This window comes from Passer domesticus, chromosome 2, assembly GCF_036417665.1.
Source record: "Passer domesticus isolate bPasDom1 chromosome 2, bPasDom1.hap1, whole genome shotgun sequence".
NCBI lineage: Eukaryota > Metazoa > Chordata > Aves > Passeriformes > Passeridae > Passer > Passer domesticus.
The window spans coordinates 113,393,879-113,411,200 of record NC_087475.1 but is presented as its reverse complement, the minus strand read 5'-3'; the positions used below and the strand labels follow the sequence as shown (position 1 = coordinate 113,411,200).

At 40.6% G+C, this 17,322-nt stretch overlaps 1 protein-coding gene across 4 annotated transcripts in view; it reads right to left on the bottom strand.

The window, feature by feature from the left end:
• Window positions 1-548: 548 nt before the first annotated feature.
• Window positions 549-17,322, bottom strand: part of APP (amyloid beta precursor protein) — a 183,243-nt gene continuing 166,469 nt past the window's right edge. For all 4 annotated transcript variants that reach the window (XM_064410851.1, XM_064410853.1, XM_064410854.1 and 1 more), the window contains 3 exons: window positions 12,330-12,430; window positions 9,090-9,236; window positions 549-1,789 (listed from right to left, as the gene is read on the bottom strand). In XM_064410851.1, the coding sequence (XP_064266921.1) occupies window positions 1,688-1,789; window positions 9,090-9,236; window positions 12,330-12,430 (350 nt within the window). In that variant the 3' untranslated portion in view covers window positions 549-1,687. The remainder of the gene's footprint in view (window positions 1,790-9,089; window positions 9,237-12,329; window positions 12,431-17,322) is intronic.

The following is a 17,322-nucleotide window of genomic DNA, read 5'->3' as shown; positions in this document are numbered from 1 at the left end:
GTTTGAACAGAGGAGTCCTTATTTTGGACTGGGTATAAAAGCTATTTTGAAGATCCCCAGTTCCACTCACCCACTGTGGTCTCATCTCTCTTGGCAGGAGAGGCCTGTCGTGTGAGTTACTGTGCTCTCCCTGTGCCACAGGAGTGCTCCTGGAGGGCCAGGGGCTGAAGGAAGCTCTCAGGCAATAGAGAGAACATGCTGGGCTGGGGGTTATGTATCCCAGCTCACCAATGGCTTTGCCATCATCCTGCAGAAATAAATTCCTGGTGCTGCTGTTCTACCCCTCCTGGGCACTCACTGTGAGGCAGCAGCACCAAGCTGGACGCAGTTTGGGAGGCTCCTCCTTGCCTTCACCAATACAGCACATTGCAAGGCACGGATCTTGCCAGAAGGCCAGCAGAGGTGCAGGGAGGAGAGGGAAGAACTTGCTGGTAAATCACGCCAGGGGATGGCCAAGAAACTGGGAGGCTGGTTAGCCATCCACATCATACTCCTCTGCGTGAGCAAGGGTGGCTGGTTGTCACAGAAACGCACTACTACAACAGGGCTCCTCCAGGAATGTATTTATTTACATTAAAACACTGTTATACAAACTGAAAGTAAAAGAAAAGGAAGAAAGGAAAAGACATCTCAGAGGGTAGCTGTGCCAAAGATGGCACATCCCACTTCCTGCCCTGTCTCACTGCTGCCTTCCTTCTGCTCTAGTCCAACTGTCAGTGCTGCAATCTCTGTAGGACCCCGACTCTCTCTCAGAGTGAACACCCCTGTATTCTGTTTAAATGGCTTTCAGAACTCTTTGTTTTCTGCCTCCAAAGAAAACTCTTGCCCACACATTCTTTTCTTAATTTATTTATGTAACACAGTGTAGAAAGCTATCAATTCATAAGCAATGGCTCTGTACAATCATCCTGTAGAGGACCCCCGTTAACTTTTGGCCAGCAGGCACTTCGTCCCCCAGAAGTGCTCACAATTAACAGGGACTCTTTTTAATAATTTTTTAAGATCAAAAAGGTACATGGAAAAGAAAATAAAGTTTACCTTTCAATGCCTAAAGTGTGCACATAAAACAGGCACAACAAAACAAATGTGTATTCTCATGATTTCTACATCACTAATACAGCAGGAGCAACAATCCGTACAATAAAATGCAGTTGCAGAGGAAAAGAATTTCAATAACTCGTCTGAAATACTTTTAAAAAATGTTGGTTTACTTTAAAATGCATAGTGATCAGAAAAAAATGCTCAGCAAAGAGAAGCAGCTAAACCCCACAGACACAGAAAGCATCCCCCATCAATTCTTAAAGCATGTTTCAACTAGGACCTAATCTTTGTCACAAATCACAAGAATAATATACAACTGGCTAAGGAGCTACATGATAAATAATTGGGAAAGAGAATCTATCCATGCACTAGTTAAATACAGCTAACCTCTTTACAGTACACAAAAAACATTCATTAATAATGTAGTGTAAAGACTGAAATGTAAAGAGAAAGAGAGAGAAAATACATTACCGATTTTATTAATTCAAGTTCAGGCATCTACTTGTGTTACAGCACAGCTGTCAAAAGGCGAGAATGAGTAAATAATAAAGCAGAGTGTTTTTCTTTCTTTCCACATTATAACTGAACACCAATGGGCAGTGAAGCAATTATTCTTCCATTCAACTCATGAGGCTGCTATGATGTCCTAGTTCTGCATCTGTTCAAAGAACTTGTATGTGGGATTTTCGTAGCCATTTTGCTGCATCTTGGAAAGGTGGCGCTCCTCTGGTGTCACTGCAGCATCCACCTGTCAGGAGAGGGGACAACTGGGGTCACATTCCCTTAATTCACACCATACCCCATGTTTCCCCACTTCACGGCCATCCAACATACTTTATACCCTCTGTGTTTGGCCAGAAAGCATCCTCTGGCTCACTTTTTGAACAGATGATGATAATGCACCAAGAACAACTCCACAGCTTATTTTATTGCTGCAGGACTTCAAAGACAGCTTACCAAAGCCAGCAGTACCAGCTTTGGAATTTGTTGTCTGGATCAGCAAGCAACTCTCCAAAAAAAAGAAGGGGGATGGAGTTTTCCTCTGTCTGCTAGTCCCTCACTAAGAGATTTTTTTCCCCCGGCATATATATCAATATCTATACTTGGGATCAATTTGGACTCTAAAGAAAAAACTAACTAGAAAGCAGTGGCTTGAGTCTGCCTTCTGCCTGCACTGTGCTCCCAGATCTGTCGCAGCTGTGGTGGTCTCAAAACAAAAACTTAATTGGAAAAGATAAAATGAGGGTAGCAAGGAAATGCCAGAGCAGCCAGGCACAAGGTAAGCAAAAAATTCCATTTCACTCAGGGACACAGAACTCCTCTACCTCCAAGGCTGACTTTGGATCAGTTTAGTCACAAAATCCTTGACATGTCTGCACTGGTTTAAGTATTTATACTTAACAAAAACTGACCGTTCTTGATTACTTGGAAGACAGGCACAAAGCTCAGTTTGACTTCTCCATTCAATACCTGCATCTTCCCAGATTATTTTCTTCCTTCACTGAACATTCCAATAATATAAAACTCCATCAATTTAGAGTGGGTGAGAACAGTCTCTAAATCTAATTTAGGTATTTTACCTCTGCTGTATGAGCTCAGTAGTTGTGTATTCAAAACCTACTGAATCCTGGCTATCTTTCTAAGCACCCATGAAAACAGTCTGCTTGTCAGTTATTTCCTTTGCTACCTGATGTATCCAGTGCTTGACAGCTCCTAAAAGCAAAGATAAAAAGTGAATTTTACAGTGTCTAAAATCAGGAAGGTGCCTAAACTCTACTGTTAAATATTAGGTATGAATATCTTCCTGTGGATTCCTGCAAGTAGTGACCTCTTGGAAATACAGCAAGTCACCTTCAGCAACAAACTAGCCTTTAAGAAAGGCTAGTATTCTCTCAAGAAACCCTAACTTTCTCTATCAAACCTTTTAATAAAAAATGCAAAGGAGAAGTATTGATGTCTGATATCAATTTTAAATCTACTCTGCAATACTGGAAATGTCTCAGCCTAGTGAGGAGAGAAGATGTTGGTAAGTTGTTCCCTGGCACCCTGGAGAAAGACTAAAGGTATGTTCTTCCCATGCCTGGGACCAACACAGGCTGTTCAGGGTTTTTTGCAGCTGTTCTTTCCTTGTGGCAGGTTACAACACAGTACTGACCACCTTTCCCACAGTCCCACCGAAAACGGCTCCTCTCAGAGCCATCTCCACTTTATATGCTCTTTTATTTGCCATTTTAATGGTTCTGTGTGGCACATGCATTCAATTACTCAGACGAACTGCTAACCCCAAATTTGATCAATTTTCATATCTGTGTCCCTTTTAATGTCCTGACTCTCAAATTGCATTTTAAACCAACACTGTATCTCCCATCAGATGTTTTTCTTACACAATAATTAGACATTTTCATGAAATATCCAACTTAAAGGTTATATATTGCTCTATGTGTATATGTATCACTCACAAGCTATTGTGAAACTCTTCCCAGCTGGGAACCCTGAGACTTTGAGCACCCCTTGACCCCTGTGGGCAAGGAACAGGACGCCAGACAGAAAGAATCACTGGGCTACCATGACACTGTGTTCTTTATGTTTCAAATTCTGCAATATAACTTGTACTTTTAATACTGCCATCCACAGGTTTTCTTTCTCTTTCTTTCTTTTTAAATTGCATTTGCATACAGTATTTCTCTTATGCAACAATCCCCAAATCCACCTGTTTCTTCAACTCATGTAACATGTTTTTAGGTAGCAAGATCATGCTTAGAGGTCACTCTTGCTTTATCTCCCTTGTTTGAGAAACTGGGGGGAAGACAGAATAATCTCCTCCTTTCCCTGGCCCCTCCCTCCCTAAAAATGACAACCTTTTTTTCTTCTGAAGGATGCAAGCTTCCCCTGGGCAGCCCATGCACTCAGCTTGGCTGTCAACCATCATTTTGATCCATCAAGGACAGAAGGACCCCATGGAATTTCACAGCCTGTCTCCTCTTCAACCTCCCACTCCCAAATCCCAAGACACCCTGTACAGGTATGTGCTCAGCAGTCAGGGTATGGCTGTGTGCTTGCATTTTAAAGAAGAGTGTGCCAGCTGCTCTGTGTCCCCAACACTGGGAGCAGGGCTGGAGAGGGATGGGGAGAGGCCCACACCTCACAGAACTACCCCAGGGGCTGCTTTCTGCTGCTTCACCTGTACTTTCTGGGGCTGCCAACTTCTCCCTCCACAAAAAGACACCATATGCACTGAATCTTTGACTGGCAATCCCTCCATGCTATTGCTGTTCAGTAGAGCACTTGTTTTGCCAGCAGTTTAGCAGCAGTAGGGCCTAACAAACCCATTCCATATAGATTTTGTACAAGTGTACCAAAGGCTTAATCCTCACCGTAAGGATTCATGAATTTAACAGTATTAACAGCATTTTGTTAGCTGCTGCTGAAGTTGTTGTGAACGTGGTGGTGACGACAAGAACAAAGCAGGAACTTGGCAAATGTTCCTGCAGCCTTTTCAGCACTTACAGAAAATAAGAATAAAAGCAGATGCAGGGGAAAAGTCACCCTTCTGTTCACTCTTGAAGGAGCTGCTACAGCACCAAGTCAGCCCTGGTTCTTCTACACTGTTATCACCACTATCTCAGAGCATCCAGTGCTTCTTCAAATCATGATGTGAGAAGGTCACGATTCACAACTAATCCTAACATATTCTTTTCTAGCACAAAATTAAAACTCAGCATGAAGCTCTGGCATTTATGGACCAGGGTTCCATGTGTATCAATACCTGCCCGAGAGCATTTTTATTACTAGGAGGCTCCACCACTAGGCTGGGATGCCAGAACGTGTGCTAGACTTCTGTCTTTAAGCTCCAAACAATACTGTATTGAACTCTGTCACTCATTTTAGTTTAAGTCTCTCACTCAGCTTTTCTTACTCATGACTAGAAAATCTGGTAAGTATACAGCATAACCTACTTGTGAGAAAGAAATGGAGTGAGAGACCACTATAAATTAAAAAGGAATCAAGAAAACTGCAACTCAGAAGAGACCAAAAAGTTGATGGGATACTTGGAAGAAATCAAGGAGAAAGAAATTAGGAAGAAAAAAAGGAAGGACAGTAGAAAAAGTAGATTTTTTAATGCCTTTGCACAATTGTACAGTATCAAAAAAATTTGTTTTGATAAGAAGTTTCTAGTGAAAGTCCAGTAAACTCTGAAATATGGCATTTATAGATAAAAGGGATTTACTGAAGATCCAACTTGCAGTCTTAGTAATTTTTTAAATTTCCTCTTTAGCCCTTAAAATAACTAGTGCTGGTACCTCCTCTCCTTCCTGTAGCCCTCTGCTGCAGGGTAATCCATCTAACTATCAACCTAAGTGTCCTGTCACTCATTCTGAATGTCTTCCCTTCTATTTTCTTTTACCCATTTTGATGCTACCAAACTCTTTACATTCCTTACAGCATCTTCCCTAGGTATCACTCTGCCAAATGACATGTTTTGCACCCAATTATCTCCTTGTCTGTAAATTCCCAAAGCCCCTCATCATTTTAAGAAGCTTTTCCCACCCATTACAGAGGTGGCAGAAGCTGAACACAACTTGTAAGAGGTGTAGGTGCTGTGGTTCAACACTTCTCTTTTCTGTGATGTGATGTCTCTTGAAAAAACACCTCAGTCAGGTAGATAACCTCTTGTGAGACTGTTTGTCCACCTAGCCCCCTCAGCAATTTCAGCGTCTGACCATGCTGCAAAGACCTCCTGTTGTCACTGCTGGAGGTCCTGCTTCTGTCAGAAAGCAAAGCAGCTTTGAATAGGGTATCCTCACAGAGGAGAAGCTGAGACAGTAAGTGGGTGCCCAGTGCACAGGAGATGTGAGAATCTCTCTTTTGCCACCCACTTTCATGGAGAAAATATGCAGACACCTGGGGTGGGTGCACCAGCAAAAAAAACCCTTCAAAACATTTGCTGGAGCCCCTGTGTTCACATGTAAATAAGTAATTTTCAATCCCTCAGTCATTTATTTACTTAACTATGAAAGTTTTTTCCTGGGGAGGCTGAACAGCTTTGGAACATTTTTATTCTCAGACTAGGGAAAAAATAACACTTCTAAACAGGACAAGTATATCCATTCTCAGAGCTTAAAAAAGGCTAACAGATTTTTAGTAACTTATTTTGTGAGAAACAGTCCTAATGAAATGAGAGGGTACAACAGAGGTGACTTTTTGGAAGACAAGAACACAGGTGGAACAAGACCTGTTTAGGTATCTTTCATTATCACTGGATTAAATTCACACAGTAACTTCTGACACACAACAAAGAGGTGGCAAATTAGTTAAAATACACTCAGCCAAGCTAGAGCTGGTGTGGAGTTATTTTTGCATCAAGTGATTTTGCTCTTCCTTGCTTATTGTACACAGTATACTAGAGGTGGGCTGTAGCTAAATAAATTAATTCCAATTTAGAATGTAACAGCTTTATTTTGAAGACAGTATTAAACATCAATTGTACATAGCTCTTTTGTTTTGTTTTGGTTTTTTTTTTTTTTTGTCCTCAATATAAGTGCTACATAATTTTTACCAATTTAGGACAAAATCAGAAAAAACAGATGTTATGCCTTTCTTGCAGGCAAGAAGCTTGGACAGCGAGGCTGTGAAGACCACAGAGCAGGTCAGGCAGAAGGAGGAATCCTGGCTGCCAGTGCCAGCAGATCCACAAGGCGACACAATCTACAGTGTGATACTATAAATCCACTAATATTCTTGGTACATCTGCATGCTAGAGCTTTATGGTTCTATCTGTAAAATTTTTTACAGATAAAAATCACATAATATTTATCAAGTGATGCTGTCATTCTGACATGAATTACTTATTCAGCTTGTGCATGTTATTTCTAGGCCAACAGTTCCAAATTCACTGTTACCAAAGAAAGCTTGTAGAAGTCCAGAATCACCTTTGCCACCTCATTCTATCAGGTGCAACCTATCTGGAATTTTAAGGTTGTACTGTGGCTTAGACTGCAATGAAAAATTTAACCAAAAGTATGTATTCTATTACCATCTGATAAAACCAGGTGATACAATGTTCTTTATCTCTTCCACAACCAATCCTCTCTCCAGGAAATATCTTCTGTTAATGGGCCATTGAGTGTCACTGCATGCCTGATAAAATTACATCACCCCACTGGGAGATGTTCCACCCAGGGGGAGGAGCCAACCATTCCTACCTGGATACAATCTGAGATTTGGAACACCACAGTCAGCCTTTTTCCACTGGACTCCCAGAGGAAGACCAGACCCCTCCATACCACCACTGGACCTTCAGAGGAAAATGACACCCTTCTACGGGATCCCTGCTTCAACAGAATTACATCTGTCACTCCAGGAGGACTGCAGCAACACCATTACATCTGACTGCTACCAACACACTGGCTGACAAGGTGTCAGGCTGTATTCTGACTCTGACAGTTGTTTCGTACTACTGCCTTTTAATTTTCCTATTAAGTTGCAGTTTGTTGTTCTTTTATTTATTTAAATTTATACACACTAGTAAAGAACTGTTATTCCTGTCCTCATATCTTTTCCTGAGAGCCCCTTAATTTCAAAATTATAGTAATTCAGAGGGGGTAGGTTTACATTTTCCTTTCTGAGGGAGGCTCCTGCCTTCCTTAGCAGACACCTGTCTTTCAAACCAAGACATGCTGCAATAATGCCATGTCTACATTCAATATCTGATCTGGGGTTTGGCCTAACAAGGTTCCTGTTTTTTTCCATTATTACTAAATTCACCCAAAAGAGTCTCTGGTGGCACAACTGTTGGTAGCAGATATCCACCAGCTTGGTGGATTAATACTAAAATCTGCTTCAATTTTCTACAAAATGGGCTGAAAGCTATCACATCAAAAGCTAAAGCTGAGATTCCTGTTTGCTATTTTCTGCCTCTTGGTCCAAAATTCTGCACAGGTTGCTATCTATGCAAATCACCCCACACTTTTGGTAATATTCTGACCATGTCTCTTTGGGAAGTTTCAAACCACATGGATAACCACAGCGTGGACACAAGGATGCACAAGCATAGGCTTAAGACAAAGGCTTACACAAATAATTCTTAAGACCCTTTGAAATCCCAGACAGTGGAATAAATGCATCATGTAGCATGTGTGTCTCCAGCAAGAACAAAGCAAGGTTAATTTTAAGAGATTCAAGATTAAACCAACATAAACTATGGACTTTTTCAAGACTTCAGTTTCAATCAAAAATGTAAAATACCAATTCTAAAAGGCAAAAATAAACAAGTGTCTCAAGGGCTTACTAATACAGGTACTATCTGCAAACCAGACACTCACACAGCAAACTAAGTAGGAAGAAAAAGAGTTACATGAACCTCTTCCAGTTCTCATAATGAAGTCTTTCTGCTTACAGAGATCTTATCTTAAAGCCATGAAATAGATAAAATATTTTAAATTACTGTAAATCGACCACAAATCTCTTCAGCAAACTGAGAAGAGAAGAAGATTTTCATCTTGAAAATCCTATGTAAGAGTCTTACATATTATTTGTTTCTCAAAACAATGAGTTTCAGATTAGCCATAAATCCAAAGATGTTTGTGGCAACAAAAAATCTTATTTAGAGAACAGAGAACAATAAAATACTTGTCTAGAGAAAATCCTTGCAGTGCACAGCACAAGCTATGAGAGGGCCAGTCTCAAACATTAAAGCTAAATAAAAAAATTGGTGTATGATTTCCCAACAGTAAAACCAGATTTTTCCTCTTGCACAGTATCTTCTCATTGGCTACTGTCAAATTTCTTATAAAATGAACTTTCCCACTATTAAGTGATTGGTCTGGAATAGTTGCAGAAGAAAGTTTTGTGGTTTTACACCCACTTTAACATGGTTTACATTGTGTTTGCCTTTACTAAATAAAGCAAATTGATTCCACACTGCTGAATGTAACAATGCCAACATAGCTAAAATCACAGTTTCTTCCTTCATAAATTAACATTTATACAGCAGTGTGTTGACTGTGTTGCACAGGAGACACCAGTTGTGCTTGGAAGTCTTTTCTTACCTCCACAACCCCATGATGAATAGATGTGTACTGCTTCTTCTTCAGCATCACCAAAGTAATGACAATCACTGTTGCTATGACAACACCTCCCACCATTAGTCCAATGACAGCACCTTTATTTGAGCCCACATCTTCAGCAAAGAACACCTACAAAAGAAATATAAAGGAAGAGGGGTAATAAAAAGCTCACTGAACATTTCACTAACCTGCCAAGCTGCCACAGCAATATGAAGGCCATTGAAGCATCAGTAATTAAATGGCACTGCATGCCTTGGTAATTACTCCAACCTGGATTGCTGTGCCACAAAGCTCTGAAAGCTGGAGAGGAGCAATCTGGGACACATGTACGGCCTGTGGTGTAGCAGTGCTGTGCTAAAGGGGGACTCAGCTCCATCTTCAGCTTCACACAGGTCCTAGATAGGAAATCCCTTTTTTCCCTTGAGTAAGCCAGTCAAGCTAATTGCACAAGTGATAGGCTTGAGTGGAGTAACCCAGGAGCACATACATTTCTTTATTTTCAGAATGCTAATCATGAGTGTGGTCACACATTTACATCTGTGTGGCCTGTTTGGACTATGATACATTTTTTTTGATAAATGAGTAGTGAAGGACCTGTGTGCTACAGTGAAACCTGCACACAACCAGCTGGGAGAAAATTCTCACACCAAAGGAGATGGGTCAACAAAAGCTATCACTGATTTAAGTGACCACAAAGAGTGCTTAAAGATTTTGAAGGGTAAAGAGAATAACCTGTATTTGCATGATGTACTTCTGTGAGACCCAGGAGGTAATAGCTGTGTGAAAACCAGAGCAAATCCACTTGAATTTTATGCACTGATAAGGTGAAACAGAGGACAGCAAGATGCTTTACTGTGCATATAATAAATCTAGCTTTTATAAGCAGGAGCAGGTATGAAAAATGGGTGATTTCCTTCGTTGCCTTGTTCCATATTCAAATAATACATAGGATTATTTTACATCTGAGCATACATTACCATTCTTTTGTCTGCATGCCAATAGCAGGGGCTATTATTATTATTATTGCTATTGTTTTTGTTATTTTAAGCCAAAATGGGCAAAAATAATTAGAGAATAAATTACATTCATAGAATTGTATGACTATCTCATGCTGAAAGAATAAATACTTCGACAAGTATTTAACAAAAATGTAGAGGGAAACAAGAAACCAGCTGAGAATTATACTGAGCTGTGTAACATTTGCACTCTTTAATAAACACAACCTTTGTCAGAGAGGTATTAAAGCATGCAGTATAAATATTTATATTGTTCCTAGTCACAAGCAAGAAATGTGTTATGACAAAGTTAAAAATTTACTAGAAAGCACAAACAATGGATAGTGTTGGCATAAACCAGTGCAAAGTAGTAATTTCTTCCATGAATTTTACCTGCCTAGGCCTGAAATTCTGTTGCTATACTATTTCAGGAGCACTGTGGAATGCCCAGCTAATATACATGTGCAAGAGAGGAAGGCCTTAAGCACCCTGAGCCATAAAAATCAACTTAATGTACAGTTCAAACATGAACCTCCATAAAGGAGAAAACAAATGCAATTTCAACCCAATTCAGAGGTCTGCATGCAAAATACAATGTGCAGCTGAATTCAAAGCAATATCCTTAGGAGACTGTTCCAGGAAATTCTGCCATGGCACAGAATGGATGCAAAGATCAAAGTGTTTTCTGCTCCCTGCTTTTGAATTAATGCTAAATGTACAGGGGCATTGGACAGGACATGGTGTGTGGCAGGGAAGCAAGGCCTTGTAAGCATCAGTCCAGTACTTGCCCAGCAACACCAGAATCCCTGCTCAGTCTCAATTGAAAAGATAACGTAGAAGACAGCTCATTAATTTTTAAATAGTGGTTGCACCTATCAGTAAAAAGTATGGCAAAAAGCACTGTGAAAAGCTAGCAAGGTCCCATTTTAAGCATGACACAGATTACCATATGCAGGCACATGCAATGCTCTCCCCATCATCCACCATGATATGGGGAGTTCCCAGCACCTAATTCCTTGAGATGGTAAAAAACCACTTCCACACTAAAGGGTGCTGCTGAAAACTATGACAACCAGTAACTACTGTGTCTAGCACATGTTCCTGCAAATTCCTTCTCTTCTACACCCTGCACAGGTTTGCTCCATTGGCATGTTTAACCCATCCGAGCTAAGCACGTCAGACTTTCCCAAATTAGTGCTAATGCATTTTGGATTAACTCATCAAATTGGTAATTCTCAGTTCTTGGCATCAAAGAGAAGGCAGAATATCCTTTCACAGAGTGATTGTCTAGTTCAAATGCAAATTTGAGTCCCTTGTTAATTTTGATTTTCAGCACTATTTAGCTTTAAAAATATATTAAGGAAAAAAAGCTTTCAAGTTTAATATCAGGATATTGAAAGCTATGGAACTGAAATCTCACCACATAATATACCCTTACAAAGAAGAAACAGAACACGTTTATAGTCAACATTGCTGTCTGGGTTCTTCATTGCTTATTAAGCAACCAAAAAAAAGCTTTTAGAAGATACTTTTCTTACCTACAGTGCTTTTGGTTGTCATTTTTATGCTCACAAAAAGCACAGTTCAAATGGGAAACAACATTTTGCTCCTACCTCCCTGTTAATAATAATTTCATATACCTTAAGGAACAAAACACACAGATACAGCCAAACACAGACTAAAATTAAGGCCAGTGGGGAATCTCCTTTTATCCCAAGCTGCCATTCTTGTGAAAGGCTATGTTTCATGCATACACCACTACCATCTCTTTTGAGGGGAAAGGACTATATTCCTGAAACAGTGTCATTCTATTTCTTGCTGCACTGTGCTATGCATCTCAAATTCCTTTTCTTTTTTATAAACTCAGCATTTTCCATCCTCTGTACGCCTTGTCTGATACAGACAGACTATGAGACAGATGGACTGTGGGACAAATGTTCTCCATATAAGCACATCCAGTGACATGGTAGTGCAAGGACAGGAACTGTTGGAATTTCCTCTCATGTGAGGCTCAATGAATTTCCTTCCTCTCTGCTGACATTGTTGCAGGTTTACTCTCATCGAAGAGAGAACCAGAAAAATCATAATCTTTTCACATGCAAACATTTTGTTGGCACTTTCAGCATCCACATCACTCAAGCAAAACATGGCCATAAGTGACTCCCTAGTTCAGGATGGAATGAGCATCTCAAAGTGCATGCAGGGAAAGCACTGTCTGATCACTCACCAGCTTTTGATGATGAACTTCATATCCTGAGTCATGCCGGAACTCCGCATCCATCTTCACCTCTGATATCTCTTCTGTCTTAACATTGGTCAACCCAGAACCTGCATTGCACCACAAAGACAATTCACTGAGTTCAGGATTCAGACTCAGGAAGATTCTGCTTCACCCCATTGCTGGAGAACAGAAGGCAACAGTGCTGGTCACACGGAGGAGATGTGATGCAATGTGAAAAGGAACTGGGAGGAAAGTGAGGTACATCTGGTGGTTCAGTCCCACTGAGGTGACACAGAATGAGCTAGTAAAGTTTCTCCTCTGTTAAACGATCCTTAGTCCTCAGCAGCTATATTAGTACAGGTATTGAAGGCTTCCAGCATGAAACACTGCATGAACAAAGCTGCAAGGGACCAACAGAGCCCTCCTGAATTAGCCCACAGGCTGCAAACAGATCTGCTCTGACAGCCTCTTTAGCAATATCAAGCAAATTTGTTGTTTAGGCCAAAATCTTCCTTTTCCCTCAGCTCAATCTGCTGTGAGGAAAAAACAAAATACTCATAGTGTGAGTAAGAGAACTCCAGATATCTTATTTTCTTTCTTCCTGCAAATCTGTACCTTTTCCAGAAACATGCACAAGTTACTAAATTGTTTGTGGAGTTTACAGAGTTTTTAGATTTCATACTGCTCAAAATTAATGATTCTTCTTATCTTCTCTCTGAAAGATGATAATTGTCTCTCTGTTAGAAACATACAGAAAAGCAAGTGACTACAGCTTGCAACATTTATAATCGTACATAGTTTACAGTCCTGTTCTCTTATGGGTGTGAAGGGGAGATGCTGCACTCATCTAGCTGGAAAGAAGGTCAAAATGTCCTCCTGGAAAATAGCCTTGGGAGAATGAGTGGTGAATCCTGTATATGTCTATGAATCCTGAAGAGCTGCCTCTGGCTTAGAGAGACTGTATGGATATTCATGGAGCTGACTGCTTTCCTTCTCAGTACTAATGTACCCGACATTTGTATTTCTTGAGGTAAAACACTGCAGAAGAATGGTGTTTATGAGATGTAATTTCCTCCCTCTACTGAATATAGTAAGAACAAACCAGTTCATCTTCCTTGTTTGTGTTTATTTCACCATTTTCTCACTTCCAATTCCTCTCTCCAAGGCTTGAGTCTTAGAATCTTGCGCTGAACTTAAGTTTTGATTAAGAGGAAGAAGCTCTTTTAAAATTCTCAACACTACTGACTGCTCCTGTGCTTCACTGTCTCACTGGACTCTCAATAATAATTCCTTAAGAATTCCATGTGCCAATGAACTCCACAGCCTTAAAATAGCACTCAATCCAATAATTTTTTTTTATTGCCTTCAAATGTGCAATTTCTTTTTTCATTAAATGGTGGTTTATTTTTGAATTATGAACCAGCAAGAATAGATCTTCCTTCTCTGGACTGTACAGAAAACCCACTCTAAGGTGTTGATCTTTATTTTCATAGGAAAACATGCAAAGGAGAGAACAAGAATGATCCTCATGCTACAAAGAATTTATGGTTATTTTTTTGAAGAGTCTGACTGCCCCATAACTTTTATCTTACTTTTTTTTTTTAAGGAATCACACAAAAATTTATTAAGTTCTGATTTTTGATGCTACATAACAGTACTGACACAAATACATTATGACATTTATGGGAGACCATTTTTAAATGCAAGAACTGTAAAGTACCCAAGGAATTGCAGTCTGAAAACAAACAATGATATTCTGTCAAAGAAATGCAGGAGGAGGTGGAGCTGCAGGAAATAAAGCCCACGTGGTACCTGAAAACAGGTTTAACTTTCTATCCTTGAAGTAGCTGTGGCTAGTTTTCCAAATTAAGAGCACAATTTACTCTCTTTTGTGCATGATCTCCCAGTACCCTCTACACCCACATCAATGGGAAATGAGGAAAAGTATGTTGGAGACTGAGATGTTATGGTTTATGGCTTAAATATTTTTACAAAGGACTACTGCCTATTTTAGCAAAACCATGTAACAAAAGCCGAAGATTACTGCACTCCTGACTGAGGCCCTGGGCTGTAAATTGCTTTGATAAAGTGACAGTGTTCTCAGGTCTGGTTTGGGAAAAATACTTTCACAGGAGGATTAAGCCCAGCATCTTCAGGGGTGGAGGCTATAGCCCCAGGCTTATCTGCCTGGCTTGTACAGACCCCTACATCAAAGGGAGGATGAGGAGAGGTTTCCTGTGTATGGCGAAAAAGCCTCTGGTCAGAGGCAGTGAACACCCATCCTCCACTGGGCAGACTGGCCCAGCTGCAGGGCCTCTCACCCCTGGAAAGCCACATCTATGGGAATTCACATGGGGCACAGATGAGGGGTGTCACTGGGTGTCCCCAAAGGGGTCCCCAGACCCTGTACCAGAGCACTGCACATGATACTGCATGATGCAACAGATCCACAGGCTTACAAGTGTCAAACTGCCCCCCTCAGGGAGGTACCTGTGTGTTCCCACCTGCCCGAAAATATACTAATCCATTGGATTCTATACTTTTTGGCAGGGGACCCTCACCAGCAAGAAGACCAGATGGAGGGAAACAAGGAGATGTCACTGGGACTCACGGAGGGGTGATATACTTCTATTTAATCTGTGTCATTCTCCCTGTCCTCCCTCCCCTGCCCCCCCCCCATTTGTATTTCTTTCTCTCTTTTCTTTTCCCTTTCTTTCTCTTTGCTTCTCTTACTATTAAATAAAATATGTCTTTTTTTTTTTTTTGGTATCAACATCTATCCTCTTCTGGTTTTAACTGCATTTTGGGGATTATTCAAACATCCAGGTTTGTTCCATTTCATTCAGAGAGTTAGTTCTCTTTGCTCCTCTATGATTAGAGCGGATTGCAATAAAGAACAAGGAAGCAAGGAGGCTCGACCTGTCAACCCCTCCAGCCTTTTTTGTTTTAGGATTAAAAGGGAAGGGAGAAAATTACAGTAGTGGAGTACCAGTGCAGTAGCTGGGGGGAAAGGGCTTTCCCAGGACATTTTACTGTCCTTGGCTGCAGCAGCTGAAGAGGTGGCTGCTCCCAGCTGCTCACCATTGTCCATGGCCACACTCACTGCCCTTGCAGATACCCTGGCAAAATCACCACATGGACATTCCACCAAGGCAAAGGCCTGAGGAACTGTACACCTTCACTGCTACATGCTGACAAATTCACTGAAGCTATAAATATTGATTAGAACATATCCACACACATGTAAATTAATTCAGTGAAGAACCTGCTTGTGCTTTGTTGAGGGAAGTGCAACCTCTTAGAGGTCACTGGAAGAGTTAGGAATCACATGGGAAACAGTGATTCCAAAAAGCTTTTGAGAAGGTCCCTGATCAAAGCTCTGGCAGAAGCTAAGAGCCAACGATTAGAAGGGAAATTCCTACATTACTTTCCATAACTGACTAAGAGAAAGGAAATGAAGTGCAAATACACATCTGTTTTTTCACAATGGAGGAATATTACTACTGAGTTCCATAAGGATCTGTGCTGTGCTGTTTGTAATGTGATCTGGATAGGAGAGTGAATAGTGACATGACAAAATATTCAAGAAAAAAAGAGGATAGTCAAAGTAAAACCAGTTGCAAAGAACTGCAGAAGGATCTTACAAATTCCAAGAGCACAATCAAAGAGAAATTCTATTTAGTGTTGATATAATGCAAAGTGGTGCTTGTGGGGATACACAGCCCTAAGTACACATATAGTTACAAAGACTCTAATTTAGCTCTGTGCTACCTGGGACAGAGACCTTGCAGTCACAGTGAGTAACTCCATGGGCACTTGGCTCAGTAGCAGTCAAAAAGGCAAAGAGAAAGGTAGGAGCAATTATGAAAAAAGAGAGAAAATAGAAAACATTGTTACACCACTGTATATATTATGCATCCTCAACTTAAATCTGGCTATTTGTTCTGGTCACCTCACCTCACACAAAGGCAGAAGAACTACAAAAGATATAATGCAGGGAGACACAGATGATCACAGGTGTGGAATGGCTTTTGTACAAAAAGGACTGAAATCGTGAGTCTTCAGACTGGAAGAGGTAAATGAGGTGAAACACAACAGAGTGTTTGACTGTGAATGACAAGGGGAAAATCTACAGGAAATGCTCACTCATTATTTCTCCTAAGAAATACAGGACACTAACATGGCTATGATACAGCAGATTGAAAAGAAATACAAGAAAGTGTGTGCATATATATATGTGTGTGTATATATATATATATATATATATATGTATAATTCAGTACAATGCATAATTGGACTGTGGAATTCACTGGCACGAATCACGAGGATGTTCAAAATACAAACGGAAATGCAAAGAAGGAAGGTTCCTTCAGGGTTACTAGATACAAAGGTGAAAATACAGTTTTCAGTCCTGGAACCTATCAAATGTTAGCTGCCAAATGCACAATGGATGTGCTGGGGTATAAGGAGAGGTGAAATCTCTACATATTCTGTTTGTACTGTTAGAGGTAGGAAAATGGACATGAGCATTTCTGCTTTTGACCACTTTTAGTGCAAGCAAAGCTGCAACAGCTGAGCTTGTGGGTCTTTGTCAACTTCTGTTCAACATTCAAACGCCACAGGCAGGACTTACAGCGAACATTACAGGGGCAGAGCAGGTCACGTCAATGGGCACCAGAGGGTGCTAAGTTCACCAGTAGTCTCAGCTGCTGGAAAAATGCAGGCTCCAGCTTCCCTAGAGCAACAAACAGTAGCATGGGAGCCATGCTTTTTAACCTGCATAGAGCAGGTTAAACAATGGGTTTTTGCCTTGGGATCAGGCAGAATTTTTTTTGTTTGGGCCAAGTGACCAAGGTCCCACAAAAATGCCTTGGAATCTGAACTAAAGATAGCATCTGATACTAGGAAGTTAATGATGTTAAGACTTACTAAAACTTGTTTCTGGCAACTTGCACCAGAAAAAGGTCAGAAACAGAGAAATCTTAATTTTTTTAGCTTT